This window comes from Pygocentrus nattereri, chromosome 23 (genome assembly GCF_015220715.1).
Source record: "Pygocentrus nattereri isolate fPygNat1 chromosome 23, fPygNat1.pri, whole genome shotgun sequence".
NCBI lineage: Eukaryota > Metazoa > Chordata > Actinopteri > Characiformes > Serrasalmidae > Pygocentrus > Pygocentrus nattereri.
In genome coordinates this window covers 2,796,647-2,814,844 of record NC_051233.1, presented here as the reverse complement: position 1 = coordinate 2,814,844, position 18,198 = coordinate 2,796,647, and the positions used below count along the sequence as shown (strand labels likewise).

Here is an 18,198-nt window from a genome sequence, read left to right as displayed (position 1 = left end):
CTACGACAGATGATCTGGTCACTGTTTAAACTGTTCTGTGAGTTCTGTGTTTATGAGAGTGAGGAATGGAAGCGTGGACCCTCAGATGTACCCTTAGCGTTTGGGGGTTAAATGCATTTCACACTGTAAACTGCAGTCGCAGCTCTAAACGTTCTGGCAGTTTTCTAGGAAGGAGATCTTTGTGAACCAAGAAACCTGATCTGGCACTTCACTGTAATGAGACGTAGTAAAAATTCCCGGCAAGGTTCCGGGTAAAGTTTTCATGACGTGTTCATCCTTTGTTTATCTTTGCTTCAGGACAAACAGCTACATTAACGCTGCTTCTTTTTTCCCTATGCATTTCACTGAAACAAGTGGAGGAACTCAGCTAAAAGCGCTGATTCTAAACTTTCAGTCCTGTGTTTAGAAGCACAGGTAGGAGAGATTTAGATTCATTTCTGTTCCACAGAAAGATTTAAACATTTTTTACATGTAATTTATTATGTAACTAACTATGCAGGTACAGTCCCGATTCCAAAAATGTTGGGACGCTGTGTAAAACGTAAATGATGTGAATAAAAACAAAATGCAAAGATGTTCAAATCTCATAGACCCATATGTTCTTCACAGTAGAACACGTGTCACAGGCTGAAAGTGAGACATTTTACCATTTCGTGAAAAACATTCACTCGTTTGGGCAGCTTCCACATCTGGAAAGCCGCTATCAACACTGAACAGTGTACAGAGGTTTTAGAACAACATGCGCTCCCATCCAGGCAGCGTCTCTTGCAGGGAAGGCCTTGCATCAAACCACACGCTGTCAATCACAGAACATCCACTAAAATATGTAATTTAATCCATTTATATTCTGTTTTTTTTACAGTGACCTCAGAATAAAGTCGGTCACACCAGTGACGTCAGCTAAAAGCTTCATATGAGATCATGAGCTGAATGAGAGAATCTCTGAGAACTGAGAGACACGGTGGACTCACCATGAGCTTTTCTTCATAGATCCTCAGAAAACAGGTCAAAGGAGGTCGAGTGACGTCATCGGTGTGACTTTTATTTCAAAATAAGAGGTTTTTATTCACGCAGTAACACCAGTGACTCGACTCCTGGGGGACTTTTATTCTATATTTTATAATATTTATTTGCTGTTTGTTTTCTTTGTCATTTAAATCATATTTTTCACAGTCATGTAGAGATTATTGCAGTTAAAATTACAAAAAAAACATGATTTTCACTTAAAATATGTCCTCTGCCTTTACACACGACTGTGAGGACGAGCTCTTCTGTGGTGCTTGGAGTTCTACAGGATTGATTTATAAACTGCAGTTGAACTGATTTGGTTGGAAGCTCCGTATTACAGTGCGTATCTGCATGCAGGTTAACGGTGTGAATTTTTTAATGCTCTCGGCTCCAGTAGGATGTGAAAGGTTATCCTGATTGATTGGATTGTTCCACACAGTAAACCCAGCCTGGCTGGAGCTTTATGGTGCATGCCTATTTAAGCACCAACATCCTGGCACCCCCCAACCTCACCCCCCAGCACCCTCCCACAACCACCATAAACACACACACACACACCATCTGTTTACTGTCGGCCTGCCAAATCAACAGGACTGCCTACAGCTCCTGTGGGCATCGGCTCAGCGATATCTGAAACATTCAGCCTCGTATTTAATTCAACGGCGCTTAAATAATCCTAATTATTACAGTGTTATGACAGGTTACAGTCACTACATAGCCATGACAACATATTCATATTCATTCATGTTCTCTTTAGAGAGAGAGGGAGCGAGAGAGAGGGAGAGGGAGAGGGAGAGAGAGAAAGAAAGAGGGAGAGAGAGAGAGAGAGAGAGAGAGAGAGAGAGAGAGAGAGAGAGAGAGAAAGAGAAAAAGAGAGAGAGAGAGAGAAAGAAAGAGGGAGAGAGTGAGTGAGAGAGAGAGAGAGAGAAAGAGGGAGAGAGAGAAAGAAAGAGGGAGAGAGAGAAAGAAAGAGGGAGAGAGAGACAGAGAGAAAGAGGGAGAGAGAGACAGAGAGAGAGAGACAGAGAGGGAGAAAGAGAGAGAGAAAGAGAAAAAGAGAGAGAGAGAGAAAGAAAGAGGGAGAGAGTGAGTGAGAGAGAGAGAGAGAAAGAGGGAGAGAGAAAGAAAGAGGGAGAGAGAGAAAGAAAGAGGGAGAGAGACAGAGAGAGAGAGAGGGAGAGGGAGAGAGAGAAAGAAAGAGGGAGAGAGAGAAAGAGGGAGAGAGACAGAGAGGGAGAAAGAGGGAGGGAGGGAGAGAGAGAGAAAGAGAGAAAGAAAGAAAGAGGGAGAGAGAGAAAGAGAGAGAGAGAGAGAAAGAGGGAGAAAGAAAGAGGGAGAGAGAGTGAGAGTTTACATTTAGACTCTCTCTCTCTCTCTCTCTCTCTCTCTCTCTGTCTCTCTCTCTCTCTCTGTCTCTCTGTCTCTCTCTCTCTCTCTCTCTCTCTCTCTCTCTGTCTCTCTGTCTCTCTCTCTCTCTCTCTCTCTCTCTCTCTCTCTCTCTCTCTGTCTCTCTGTCTCTCTCTCTGAGTGCACGTGGATGCAGGCGTGAGGGAGGGAGGGAGGCTGATGTAAACAGTGGAGCAGGCTGTCTAAATGTAGCGTAATGCAGAGCAGGACTCAGTGATGTAACAGATCTCTCTCTTAACAGTTAAATAAGAGCACTGCCCACATATTCTACACATACTTACAGTTAAAAAGAAGCGTTGGTCTATTTTTACAGCGCTTGTGTGGGGGGAATGCTGTAGGTCAGATTGGTCAGACTTGTATTCTGTGTGTAAAGAGTTCATTTGGACATAATGTAAGTTTTGCATGCTTTCTGATTGGCTCTTTAGAAAACCTGTCATTTGATGTCAGTGTAAATTCAGAATATAAGCCGAACCACATTCAGCTGATGGTGAATTTCAACTGGAGTCAGTACTAGTTTTACCTTTCAACCTCTGGTGCTCGTGGGTATATTTTGGTTTGTCCATCTGAATCTAAATACCCAAATTCTAAGGCAAATTATTCAACTAACTGCATGAAATCAATGTATTTTTTAACAGATCACATGTTTTACGATCCACACATATTACTATATGCTTACAATTTACTGCTGAAAGCCAAAAATCTCAGACGCTCTTTGTGTTATTTTATAAAAGTAAATTTTACACAGCAGATCACTGAAGAGACGCCCGCCGCCTGTTTTATAGTTTATAGCCCAGATATGTGGAAAAATGGGGTCGACTTTAGGGTTTAAAATGACATCACCGTCTATTTGACTGGAAAGAAGACAGTTACAGCTCTGACTGAGGTTCGTAATCCTGTAAATAATCCGTTAAATATAAGAATAATATCCGTGTAAACGCCTGTATCCGATTACATTCCCTATCAGAAAGTTTCAGTCCGTTCTGCATGTGCGTCGCGTCACAGTGAGAGTTTATACCGTTCGACACGGCGGAGCAGAAACTGGTCTGCAGAAGAGACGAAGTTCATGCTCTGATCTTTAAAAGACGGCGGTGGGACGGACGTCCAGCTTATGCGTCTCAGAGCACGACGTCTTCCTCTCGGCCTTCTTTAATAAGGACGTGTGAAGGACGTTTTCCTGAGTCTGACGTCAGTTTAAAGCAGTTAAAAACACAATCACTGCTCACTGCTGCTCATCTCTCTCTGACTGGACTCAGAGTTCTTGTCACTTGCGCATCGTTTTGCATCGGACTACTTGTGAGAATCTAAACAAAGATTTTCATTCAGTTTGTTGAGCACAGTGAGCATAAACACCTCCGTCTTAATCTATAATCGGAATGTATTCAATCAGATTGGCAAAAGGTCTTTGTGTGTAAACACAGACATTAATTTTCCCTCATGTAATGCCGGGGAGCGATGATGATGCGTATGTTGAGAGAAGCAAGATTTATAAGGGTCAAATCCATAATCAGGGTCTAGACAATCCAGGGTCAAAGAGCCAACACGGAGAGATGGAGGGACAGGTATAACGAAAAGGAATACAGGCCGAACACGCAACTGAGGCCAGAAGAACAAACCATACAATACAAAGTCCAGCCACCTAACAGGGGAAAACACAAGGCTTAAATACAGAAACAGGTAACAAGACACGGGTGGTTAGCAAGAGGGTTTACAAGACACAGGTGAAAACGATCAAGGGCGGAGTCCAGAAACAAGGGGGCAGAACAGGGTAGAATTAAAACAAGGACAAGACCAAAAGGTAAACACAACCACATGGAGGACTGACACCTGAATCCTAACCTCCTTTGTAAAATTGACCTGTTCATATTCTGCCCATAGATGTGTGAATTACTGTTGTTTGTTAATATAATCCAACATTTCTATCATGATTACAAAATGGTTCTTCAAGGGTTCTTTAGTAAAGAAAGTGGCTTTGTATAGAACCATGAACACTCAAAGAACCCTGCATGATTAAAGAATTCTTTACATCATGATCTTCAGGTCGATGGAGAATGTGCTGTGGATGGTTCTACATAAAATCTTTTTGAAAAGAGCTCCATATAGCACCCAAATTATCCTTCTATTGCGATTATCTCAGGTTTGAAACAAAAGTAGAACCCTTTTGGGTGCTATATGGAACCCTTTTAAAAAGGTACCGCCCTTTTTGAACCATCGGCGGCACATTTTCCATTGATCCTTTCATGAAGAGCCCTGATGCAAAGAACTCACGACTCTCATTGCACTTTTAAAGTGCAGCTCAATGCTGTGCAGTTTTGAGAGTTCATGTAGGTTTGAGAGCCAGGAACTGAAGTGTGGACCCTCATATGAACTCTTGCAGTTCAACGGGTTAAAACGTGCGCATTAGGTGACCCGTGTGGTTACTGGGGTGTGTCATGGGTGACTGCACTCTGAACTCGCTGTGGTAACATGAGGATGACCTCAGGGCCTGTCAGACTGAAACCAGAACTGTGGACAGGCGCCCTGTTTTAGCACCACATCAGCCAATCACACGGGAGCACAGCGCACACTCAACCCAAACACAGTCGTTATCATTAACAAGCATCACTCAGTCTGACTTCACAGATTTGGGTCATTCTTCAGAAACGCCCCCATAGGAGTCACTGGCGTTACCGATCTTCATCAGTGTTTCACATAATAAAGGAAACACCAGAGACGTTTTTAATGATCAATGCATTTTACAAAACGGCTGCTACAGAGCATCAAACCACACGCTGTCAATCAGGGAACATCCACTAAAATATGGAATTTAATCCATTTGTATTTTATCTTTTCACAGTGACCTCAGAATAAAGTCGGTCACACCAGTGACGTCAGCTAAAAGCTTCATATGAGATCATGAGCTGAATGAGCTGATCTCTGAGAACTGAGAGACACAGTGGACGAGCTTTTCTTCATAGATCCTCAGAAAACAGGTGAAAGGAAGTCGAGTGACGTCATCGGTGTGACTTTTATTTCAAAATAAGAGGTTTTTTGTCACGCGGTAACACCAGTGACACGACTCCTGGGGGACTTTTATTCTATATTTTATAATATTTATTTGGCTTTTGTTTTCTTTGTCATTTAAATCATATATTTCACAGTCCTGTAGAGATTATTGCAGTTAAAATTACAGAAAAACGTGTTTTTACCTCAAAATAAGTCCTCGGCCTTCACACACGACTGTGAGGACGAGCTCTTCTGTGGTGCTTGGAGTTCTATAGGATTGATTTATAAGCCAGTGTTGCTAAAATTGAGGCTCAATGTCAAAATAACATTTGTTTTATTTTAAAATGTAAATAAATTGTAACACTAATATGTTTTTCAAATGTAATAAATCTGTAAATGATCGGAGCGCAAAAATGCATGTTTCCATAGAAAGACGTGTGTGTGTGTGTTGGTGTGTGTGTTGTGTGTGTGTGTGTTGTGTGTGTGTGTGTGTGTGTATTTGTTGGTGTGTGTGTGTGTATTTGTTGATGTGTGTGTGTGTGTGTGTGTGTGTGTGTGTGTGTTGGTGTTGATGTGTGTGTGTGTGTGTGTGTGTGTGTGTGTGTGTGTGTAATCTGTGGGTCAGTGTGTATTGTGGGAGATTATCGGGGCAGATTAAGAGAATGACTCTGAGAATCATCCCTTTGACCTACAACACAAACCCTCACTGCGGTAGAGGATAAAGGATCCGACAGGCCTGCTGACCAATCACACGGCTCCGTGCCTCACTGACTGAAGGTGCAGATAACATGACACACCGTCTAGGAGTCGGACGCTCACACTCGGTTTAGAAACATCAGTCTGAAGATGCCGATTCAGCTGCACCGACTTTGAGGTCATAATTGATTCCAATATTAAGTTTCCGCTCATTATTGCCCAAAAGTAAATTCTCAGGACTTTTTCAGACATAAAAGAGTTTAGTGCGTCTTTTTTACCGCCTGTATTTTGCTGCTTTGTAAACAGTTCTTCTAACTTTTCTGCATTCAGGGGATTTTTATAAAGAGCACCGATTCAGAACTAAATGAATAGAATTTTGATGCATTGAATCATTGAATCACTTCCTAAAGAATGATTCCTTGAATCAGTGTGAGGTTAGAGTTTTAGACTGCTAATTTCAACCGCGTGTTCAGCCATTTGGTAAAGGTCCTAATTTGTGTAATCTTAATTAAGATCTTATTGTTGTTGCCTTTCTAAAAAGCCTCACAGTGAATCTTTTCCCTCCGGCTGTCTGAATGTGGAGTAAATTGACCTGAACGCTTTGCACTTGTTCACGCTGTGAGAAAGTTCTCTTTCTCATGGGTTTTCTTAAAGCACGGAGAAAACGTTTGCCGAGGAGAGGGGTCTGTGTAAAAGTGTGAGACCGTCTCCAGACTACAAATGAAACATTGGAGGTTATATAATAGCTTACCCAATAGAGAGGATTAGGGATGCCAGTCCAATTTAGGGTAAACTGCTAGATTATGTTTGGCAGAGGAAGCGAGTGGGGCCTAAATTTGGCCCAGCAGTGTAGGGACAGAAATGAATAGCCTATTGATGAAGACTAGGGAGCAGAGGGATTATGGGAAATGTAGTTCAGCTGTACATTTACATTTATGGGTCATTCTACAGAAATGTACACTTTTGTATCTGCCCATAGGAGTCACTGGTGTTACCGATCATCATTGGTATTACAAATAATAAAGGAAACACCATCTGTTGAAGCTGGATGCTAGGGACCGGAGAAGGATTATGGGAAATGTAGTTCAGCTATAAATACATCATACATTACCAGAGAATGTTCCCTAAAGAGGGCACTATAACTGCCATGGCAAAGTAGGACTTTGTGACAGAAATACGTGGCCTGTTAAAGTCTAAGCTGAGAGGAGGATCATGGGAAATGTAGTTCAGCTGTTTGCATTTCAGTTGAAGGTAAGCGCTCAATAACAAGGCTTTGAGGTTCTTGGTAACCGAACGTCTTTATTAAGCGAATGAGGTAATGTAATGATGATGTCTTAGACGTCACGATGTAAGCAGAAGCTGGAAAAGGAACATGTCTTCACAGGCTTGACCTCAGTGGCATGTCCAGCCCGTACCTCTTGGTGGCCATCTGGCTGTCTCCATGCCAGCACAGACACTAATGCTTCGCAGTCTAGCCTGGTGAACTTCACTGTAGCTGCCTTTCTCCATCTCACCATATGGTGTGTTTGCACTGCAGCACTAATCACATTAGGCAACACAGCGAAGGACGTTTGGCCTCAAAAACCAAATGGTATGACTTTCGTTTGAGTGTAACTGTGCTGATTTAGTCTGAACAAAATCCGGCCAATGGGGGTTGGAGTGTTGGTCAACAGTGGAGCGCCTTGTCGAGGGCCCAGCACGCTCCGACTGTTCAAATAAAGAATCTGCTTCACCCGGTGAATTAAGCAGATTAGAAGGAGCTTTTGTTGAGCAACAATGCCCTCTCATTCGGTGCCATTCTCTGCCTACACACCCGCACAAATGTAGGCCCGCTACCACTTCCCATGGAAATGAAACTCTCAATTTATTCCTGTAGCCTACAGACTTCACTTTGGAGGCCTTTCAGTCAAAAACGCTGCTGTGTTTATTGAACGTTAAGATAAAAGCCCTGGATAAAACATGAACGCTGCGCCCGCTAGAATGCCCCAAACGCTGCACGTTCTGCTTCATCATCTAAGAGGAAAATGATGCCGTTTGTAGAGTTGCTTAGTCAGCTCTGGAACGTCACATTTCACTGCCCGTGTCTTTTCATAGCGCCAGTTGTGGAAGACATTTCCTTTTGGGCGTGTATGGCCCATGTAGACTCATCCTGTTTTGCAGCAGTCTGGTTTTAGTTACTAAGGAATCGTTTGGGACCCTACCAGGCCTACCTGTGTACGGTCAAGCCCGGGCATCTCCAGTTCCAGCCCTCAAGGGCCACTCTTCACCGTTTCCTCTGCAGTAACACACCCAAATCGAGTCATCAGGTAATTAGCGAGTTGAGTCAACTGTGAGGCAGTATCATTTTTCCTGAAAGCACTAAGAATGACTGGAGCGTATCAGGGCTTGCACTGGTCAGAGCTGCGGCGTTAGCCTCATGCTTAATGTTGTATGGGTGAGTTTAAACATGTGAGAAGTCCTTCAAGTGGAACTCCAACCAAGATGAAAAATGTAGCCGTCGCTGCTTTTGTTATAAGCATGCTTAGTCAACTTCCTACAGCGGTGCAGCTGTAGGTTCTAGAGCAAGATTTTCAAGGTGTGAAGACCTTCTGACGACGTCTCGTGACACTGGGAAGAACCTTTGAAACATCATAGCTGCTTTAGAATTGAATTCAACGGTGATTGAAGTCAACGGTGGTTGGTCAGTGTAGTGGTTAACACCTCTGCCTTCTACACTGTAGACTGGGGTTCAATCCCCACCTGGGCAAACAACCTACACTATACCAATAAGAGTCCTTGGGCAAGACTCCTAACACCACCTTGGCCTGCCTGTGTATAAAATGATCAAATTGTAAGTCGCTCTGGATAAGAGCGTCAGCCAAACGCCGTAAATGTAAATGAATTGTGCACTCAGTCCTTGTTTTTTTGTTGTTCCCTAGCTGGAGACTGCAAAAAAGGCAAGTGTGAATTAGCTAGGAAGCTAAATAGCTCACTGATTCCATGTAACTGGTAATATGTTTTAAGTATGCTTTAAAAATGACTCGAGGAGGTCGACAAGCTGAAAGCTGAAGTCTGAAGTAAAAGCTTGAATTTAACCAAGGTACCAACTCAGATGATGGAATCAGCTTTTAAAGGTTTTAAGGGAAGAACAGCAATGACTCGTGATGTATTTGGGAACTTTTCTCAGCAAAACTGCACAGGTGTGGAGTATATTAAGGGCCGTGAAGCTGTTTACTGCCACATATGGGGGGCAGTTGTGGGCTGGAGGTTGGGGAACAAGCCCTGTGCCTGGAGGGTCACTGGTTCGATCCAGTCCATGACTGAAGTGCCCTTGAGCAAGACACCTAACCAATTGCTCAACGGGCACTGTGGATAGGGCTGCCTACTGCTCCAGGCAAGTGCGCTCACTGCCCCATAGTGTGTGTGTTCACTAGTGTGTATGTGGGTGTTTCACTGCATGGATGGGATAAATGCGGAGGTCCTGATCCACAGTTGGCAAATGGTTCTAATTCAAACAGCCACTTTTTAAATGATTTGTATTATACAGTTATATCCTCCGTCTCTCTTTCTCTCTCTGTTTCAGGAATCCCCTTCCCTAAGAACTTCATTCAGATCTGTAAGAAAATCCTATGTCGGCTCTTCCGGGTCTTCGTACACGTCTACATCCACCACTTCGACCGCATCATCGTGATGGGCGCCGAGGCTCATGTGAACACCTGCTACAAGCACTTTTACTACTTCTGCACTGAGCTCAACCTCATAGACCGCAAAGAGCTGGAGCCACTGGTGGGTATATTGACACTCTTTATGACGGCTGTAGAGCTGAAACGATCAGTCGGGAAAGTCGGTGACGGCTAAAACGTTCTTAACTCAAACTACTTAGAACTAAATTTGCTCTCTAAACTGTGTAAAGCTCTACAGCTAGAATGGTATATTCCAGAGGTCGCCACCCAGACGTTAAGAAGAGCCGTTTTGTTCTTTAAACGAAAACCAAACCACAATATTTTATGTCTGTTTTATCATCTTGGCTTTGAATGTGTCTCAAATTTAATACGAATGAAAAATCAGGCTTACTTCACTCAGACTTGCTTTAAGCTTTAGCTCAGCTATAGCCGCTTTTCTCACATCTCCGGCAGGAAACTTTTCCACAAAAGTGGAAAACTGACTTCAGCTTCGCGACTGTTTGAGAGTATTGCACTGCAGATTAAACGCATCAGGAAATAAGCTGGAGTGATTGTGTGTCACGATTGGCCCCTCCCAGTCCTGTCCATGTGTTCATGTTTTGGTTTAGCCCCCTCGTTTCATGACTCCGCCCCTGATCGTCTCCACCTGTTTTCCACCTGTCCCTCGTTTTCCATGTGTATTTAAGCCCTGTGTTAGCCCGTTGTCTTTGCTGGTCTTTGGATCTCTGTCTGTGTTGTTGGTCTTATATGCAGTGTTGGTTGTTCTGGTTACTGTGTGTTGTTTGAATCTTATTGCTTATTGTTTGTCTGTCAAGTCTTCCCCCCGTTCAATCCGTGTTGGCTCTATGACCCTGGACCGTTACGACTATAACCCTGGATTTTCCCATAATAAATCTCGCCTATCTCCGCATATGCGTCCGCCTCCTTGCTCCACGTTACATTGTGATTACACAGGGGCCCACTGGTCTCCAAATTATCGCTGATCGGTGTATTCCAATAATGCCCCCCCTTACCAGAAGAAAATACTGAGCTCACTAAAGAAAACGTTAAAAAGTGTCAGTGAGCGGTCCGATCCGGACATGTCCACACACCGGTTTGCCTAGAGACAATGAAAAGGGTTGGACAAGGACAGCCAGAGCTGATCGGATAGTCGGGTGGTGGCATGTTTAGTAGGGGGGTTTGGGTCATAATCTGAAACAGAGGCAAGGCTGAAAGCAGATTAAACGCTCACTGGGAGAAAGGCTCAGGTCCTCAGTAGGGCAAAGAGCAACCAGCATACATCAGTGTGGCCAGACTGCTGCCCCCTACTGTTCACTCTGCTTTTCTAGTGAGACCAGGTACAGCACTGTTTGGTGATGTTATTGGCCTTCTGCACTTAACTAGACATCCTAATGAACCTTCGATTGTAGTCCAAAGTTTCACTATGACCACCAGGTTCACAGATAGTATACCGACCGTTATCCTGGCTCTGATCTAAGATATTTACAAGGATTATTATTAAACCCCTCTTGTCACTGGGGTGGGACCCTCAAGGCCCCATCTCAGTCCCTTTAGTCAGGGAACATAACTGAACCATAATCCACTGAAATGATCTGTTCTAAGCTGGACTGACTCCACACACCCTGCCCCGCCTCGCCTCCAGGCTTTTACTCTACTGCTCTGTTTTAAAACATTCGGTTATGTCCATAAGAACCCATGAATTCCTAATACATTATAATGCCTTCATAAGGCATCATAAACATGGCTATAAATATTTATATACGTTTTTTTACACGTTATAGCCATCACTCCTTATGCGTTGTGAATTGTTAACAAGTAATAAGCAGCGTTCATAGCAGGTTATAATAGCTCATAAGTTGTATTTGTATTGTTAACCGTACTAAAGCCTCCTCCAGGGTTAAGAGTGAAGTATTTACTGAAACACTAAAACACACACAGTAAAGCTCATTACAGGCTTCAGATGTCAGAGTTTAAACTAGAGCTGCCCTCAGTGTTTCACCCAATGTGGGAAAGTCAATGTACACCACTGTTAATGTTCGCCACCGTTAGCCTGGCACTGACTTAACACTGCAGCTCTAACAGCACCAACAGCGAGAAATATAATACAGGAAATCTCAGGGTGTAAATAAACTCTGTATTTGTCTTTATGCTCTCCAACCTCTTTGGCACTGGCAGTATAACATGGCATTAACACTATTTATAATGCATTATATTAACAATGTGTATGCATAGCAAACTTGGCTATAAAGTGTAATTCTGTGTGATTCATTTTTATAAAGATTTATAACCCTGTTTATAATGCCTTATGAATGCATTATAACGTGTTATAAATGTGTTTATAGATGCCTACAAACGTGACATTCATAGAAATTGTTACCCAATATTCCTTTAGCATCCGTTTAGACATCACTGCAGGCCTTCTGAGGTTAAAGGTCGTATCCAAACAAGCATTCAACTTAACTGCATTTTCCCCGGCACCCCAAGCAGCCGCTGAAAACGCCCCACTAATGAGAGCTATGGTGGCCGGACACGGGCGAGACGGGGACAGTGGCCTCATTAACCAGGCCAGCAAGAACAAAGACGGCTTTCTGCCCTTTATCATACGCTCTCCTCATGACCGCGCAGAGGGAGAACGTACAGCACAGCCAAATCCGCACAGCGGCTCTAAAAACAGCAAAACTACAGGCCCACTGAAGTCATACAGGCCAGGCCCAGCGTCACCGCCAGGAAAGATGAAAAGCACTACTGTGTTATTTTAGCTCTTGGATAAAAGTTGTGATTTTATGGTTTATCCTTGCATGTTTATTTATCCCTGAAGTCGTCAGCTTTAGCTCCGAAATTTTTTCTCAGTTTGGACGAAAAAGGGGCATTTCTTTATTACAGGGTTTCCTCCTGTCTGTTTAGTCTCGGGTGTGTTTGTTTTTATATATTTATATGACAAAAACATCCTGACAGTGTAGGAAAACCAGAAAAACAGGCCTGATTTTTGACATATATACACTAGATGGTCAAAAGTATTCGCTCGTCTGGCTTCCCACACATATGATTGACATCCCATTCTTAATCCATAGGGTTTAATATGATATCGGCCCACCCTTTGCAGCTATAACAGCTTCAACTCTTCTGGGAAGGCTTTCCTCAAGGGTTAGGAGTGTGTTTATGGGAATTGTTGACCGTTCTTCCAGAAGCGCATTTGTGAGGTCAGACACTGATGTTGGACGAGAAGGCCTGGCTCACAGTCTCCACTCTAATCCATCCCAAAGGGGTTCTATGGGGTTGAGGTTGTTCATGCAGAGGCACAGTGACTGGATTAATGATGTTATTCAGTAGTTTGGGCCACTGGGTCACTGTACCGTTCACAAAGTGTAGGGCGGTTCTGTATTGACTGGACACACCTGCCCACGCTGTAACACCACCACCACCACCACCACCACCACCTATATATATATATATATATGGGACATCCTGCCAGATTGTATTTGTCTTCCTCTAAATGGAGCTAAAACCTAATCATGTTCCCACACAACCCCTCCTGGAGGGAAAGCTGTGTTAAAAAGCCACCACCAGCAAATTTACATGATGAAAGAAATCCCTCAAGAACATGAAAAGATATCAGAAGCTGAACTTTGAATGAACTGAGGAATTAGCCCTCCCTAGTGCTGCGTCATATGTAGGCTGTTAGCAGGGAAGCATCTCTGAGTACGAGTTAACGATGAAACGTTTACATCCCTGAAGTGTGTCGTTAGCTCGGGGCGTGTCCAAAGAAGTTGGCCTACTACTCTTCCTGGAATTTAAGCACCAATTCGCTGCTTCTCTCCACAAGCCAGTTCAGTGATAAGGAGGTAGTGCGTGATGTTCAAAGGTTTGGAGGCGCCTGGCTTGGTTTTCAATCAGGATCCACGTGTTCTGTGTTGCTTTACTGTAACGATGACTGAGCAGGTTTATTTGGAAGATATTCAGGCAATGTCATGTGTAGGCTGTGCCCTTGTAGTGATATCAGCAGACAGATGTTTCAGGTGTTTACAGCACATATTAAGTGTCTGTAATAACTGTGTAGTTACATGTGAACAATATAAGCAGCAACACAAACTACTAATGATTTAGTCACTGTTACAGATGGATTACAGCAGTGCTTCTTATGTAACTACACATGTAATTACACATGTAATATTTCGTTTTGCCTCATGTAATAACACAAGTGTATTTAAAAGTTGTACCAGCTCATTTTATTTCATGTAATTACTCAATAATAGCATAATATGTAATAGCAAATGTAATTACATTGTAATCAGCCTGGAACAGAAGTTGTTTTCTGGTCTTTTCCAGCAGTAAAAGGAGGTGAGTTATAACTTACATTAAGACATTATTACACTGGATCTGCCAGCTTTCCTCACGTTTAGCCAGCATTTACGCTGCCATTGCTGTGACACTGTAACCAGTCTCAGCTTTAAACCAGACAGACGCCTCCTTATATTGACATGGAACTGTTATAACATTTAATAAATGTGCTGCATTTCCACCCAAAGCAACGTCTATATGACCTATGATCTTAAAACCTTTGTCTTCAGCAGAACTTATAACCCGTGATCTTCCTATGGAGTGTAAAGATGTTTTATAGTAGTTCTTTGATTTCATTGAAATGCTTCTACTGTTTAGCACTTTGAGATTTGCTTAAAATGTAAAGTGAGTTACAAATAAAATTCATTATTATTATTATTATTATTATATGACCACTGCATTATTACACAGTACTTACATAATAACTACACAGGAACTGCCCACTTATTTTAGAGTGTGACTAACTCCACACTACAGGAAAGTTCCTGTGTAGATGTTATAAAGGTGTCATTACAGAATGGTATTAATCAGTGTGATGTGATTAGGCTGTTACAACACAGTTATTCCACAGTAATTACACAAACCATAACTAACTATGTAAAATATACTTCCTTAAACGTCTGAGAGACTCCTGATCTGTAGTGTATCAAAAAGGTAAACTTGTGTAATTACCTGAGGAAAAACTGAAGCTGATGCACGTGTAATTTCATAGGCTGTGCTTCTATAATCCACCTGTAACAGTGACTAAATCATCAGTAGTTACAGTGTTATTGCAGATGTTATTCATGAGTAACTACACAGTTACTAAAGACAATATAAAGTTGGACCGAAAATTTCAATATGAGCTTTTAACTATTGACGCATACTACCAACGTCAAAACCAACATTCAGCACACTCCAAAAAATTAAATAAAAGGTGATTTTAGATATAAATTCCTGTAACATCGCAAAACCACAGAGCAACAATACCACCAAAACTCACAGTGCACAGTATGTCACAGCATTCGTTTATTCTGCTGTTTAATAACGTGAAAAAGACCAAAAAGAACCAGCGTCAAAATATTTTTAAGACTGAGACCCTTATTAGTCCCACAACAGGGAGATTTCACCTCCGCATTTAAGCCATCTGTGCAGTGAAACACCACATACACACTAGTGATTACACACACACACACACACACTAGGGGGCAGTGAGCACACTTGCCCAGGGTGGTGGGCAGCCCTATACACAGCGCCCGGGGAGCAGTTGGGGGTTAGGCGTCTTGCTCAAGGACACCTCAGTCATGGACTGTCGGCTCTGCAGATCAAACTGGTGACCTTCCGATCACAGGGCCGGCTCCCTAACCTCCAGCCCACGACTGCCCCCTTTTAAAAACGCCTTCAAAAAAGTTTAAATAAAATGCAGCTTAAATCCAGATTGGATTCTGTTTCTGTTTGGTTTTGTTTTGCTTTTTCTTGTTTCTTTGTTTTTTATGTATGTAAAACACATGGACGTGAATTTGGAACTCCTGTCTAGCAGTCTGAAGTTCCTCCAGCAGAGGGAGCTATTAGTACACAATCACTTTAGTGCTCATCATGTGGAGAGTTTGCAGGAACACCTTAAAAACAAGACATAACAGAAGGTTTACTGCCAAAATGTACTGGGTTCCTCAGTATTGTTGATGTGAGTGCCATTAAATAATGATAAGTCTTATTTTTCCACTCCTTTCATTTTCCATAATGAAAGTGACTGTGGTGTGAATTTGATGAATCTGTGCGTGGAAACTTAAAACCGTTTAACAAGCTTAACTGATTTGAGGGTATGTGGGGATATGAAGTTCACTGTTCCCTGTGTTAAAACTAACTCCGCCATGTGGAGCCTGTGCTGCTGTCTGTCCAGCTCCTAGTGTGAGGTTTTTCCATGCTTCCAGTGCTGCATTACGCCCACCAAGAGGTGTTTAAACTAAAATATGTGTCAGTTCTGTTACTGTGACTGTCACGACGCAGTAATCAAGAAAACATGGTCCAGAAACCTTCAGGGCAAATTTTGAGAAATGTCAGTCCAAATGAGGTCCTCTGTATGTGTATGAAAATGTGCTTATGATGCTCCACTAATGCATATAACTCTTTTGGTGTTGCAGAAGGAGATGACATCACGGATGTGTCATTAAGAGACGCATCGGCTCGGCGCGTATGGGACGGTAATGGGCCTCGGAGACTTCTCTGCGGCGAATGAAACCCAGTTTGTTGCAGGTGGCTGCGGCGGTCGAGGCAGCGGCATGAAAGACTGTTTAACCAGAGGACATTAGTTCATTGTCGGAAACCTGCTGAGGAACCTTGACTTAAGGAAGAGTAAAAGTAGCCTGAGCTCACGCCTCCTCACCAAACACACTGACGGAGCACGCTACTGTTCACTAATGTTCACTCGGCACAACAGCACCACCTGGTGGTGGAAACTCTCACACCTCGTGCTATTGAATTAGCCCACAAGGGGGCGATCTAACCCAGAAAAATAGTCCAAGGGGTTCGAGATGCGCTGTTTGAGAAGTCAAATACTATGCAACATAAAGGGTGGGGATGGTTATATTCACCTGAAGTAATACTTTTAGGCTACGTATTGTTTAAGGGTTTGTTTTTAATTCCTAATTTTACTGCAACAACATTGTGGAGAAATGATTTAACCCCCTGTTTGACCAGGCTTTGACGGTGTGGTTAACCTTAATGATTTATGAATTTGTGGTGTTTGGAAACTTACTAGATCTTGTTCCTAAGCTGATTCCTAAGCTACCCATAGAGCTGAGTTCTAAATGTAAAGTGGAATGTTTTTTAGTGACATTGTGATTCCACACGTGGTTGAATTTGCAGTGATTTGGTCTGTAGAGATGATTACAATGATAATGGATTATATTCAGGATTTTTTAGGATCGAGCTCTTACACGGTGGTTGTACTGTTTTATTTTTTATTACAAAGCAAATAGAAATGCAGGGTTTATGAGTCCGTACTGACATCTGTCGGGTGTTAGAAACTACTGCATAAACTGTACGCTACACACTTTGCTGAAAATCCACTGCAGTGCATTTTTGTCAGTTTAAAATGCAGTAATTGTGTGTGTGTGTGTGTGTGTGTGTGTGTGTGTGTGTGTGTGTGTGTGTGAGAGAGAGAGAGAGAGTCACACAAACTGTAATGAGTGTGTTCAAAACCAGGTGCGCACATTTATATACTCACTGCAAAAAATAGTAACTTGTCAATGTGTGAAATGTAGTTAAGTGACCCTTATTAGTCCCACAGTGGGGAAATTTCACCTCTGCATTTAACGCCACACATTTGAACACACACACACACACACACACACACACACACACACACACACACACTTGCCCGGGGCAGTGAGCAGCACTATCCGCAGCGCCCAGGGAGCAGTTGGGAGTTAGGTGTCTTGCTCAAAGGCACTTCCGTCACTTACTGTTGGCCCAACGGGTCAAACCGGCAACCTTCCGGTCACAAGGCTGGTTCCCTAACCTTCAGCCAGTATAGCGAGATCATTTGAATTTACTTATGTGGTTTTGATGTGTGTGTTACTCAGTGGTCTGGTCGACCCAGTTTTTAAATCAACGCAGTCATAACAGTTTCTGTGAAAATACCAGATGTTTAAAACATCACAAGTGTCCAGTGTAGGGTTCTCCTTTAGCAGCTGTAGCCAGTCAGCAGCCTGTTCGTGTTGTTCACCCTCACACACACACACACACAGACACACACACACACATTAACAGCAGGTCATGTAGGAGGAGAACAGAGTGAAGGACACAGCACCTCCACACATTTACTCCCCGCAGGTTCAGCCCAGCACCACATGTGTAGTATAAGTGTTGGGGGTTGAACAGAGTGAAGCTCTGAAAATGGGTTATTTTATATGTTCTTCACTGAAAATGAGCAAAGGCCAAGAATCTGAGGCTGAAATGATAATAAACCACATCAATTTTTCTGCTGGTAAACACTGAAAACGGGTCCCACAGACCTGAACACCACACAAGGGTTAAACAAAATCACCTAAAACAGGCAAAACAATTCTGGAAATAAGCTAGATACTCATTATAAGCACACAACCATCTCAGCATGGGAAATATT

The 18,198-nt window shown here is 42.8% G+C and overlaps 1 protein-coding gene across 1 annotated transcript in view; it reads left to right on the top strand.

The window, feature by feature from the left end:
* Positions 1–17,824, top strand: part of LOC108414757 (MOB kinase activator 3B) — a 57,297-nt gene extending 39,473 nt beyond the window's left edge. Inside the window, exons 3-4 of the mRNA XM_037533130.1 lie at positions 9,656–9,858; positions 16,214–17,824. Of these exons, the coding sequence (XP_037389027.1) occupies positions 9,656–9,858; positions 16,214–16,243 (233 nt within the window). The 3' untranslated portion in view covers positions 16,244–17,824. The remainder of the gene's footprint in view (positions 1–9,655; positions 9,859–16,213) is intronic.
* The last annotated feature ends 374 nt before the right edge of the window (positions 17,825–18,198 follow it).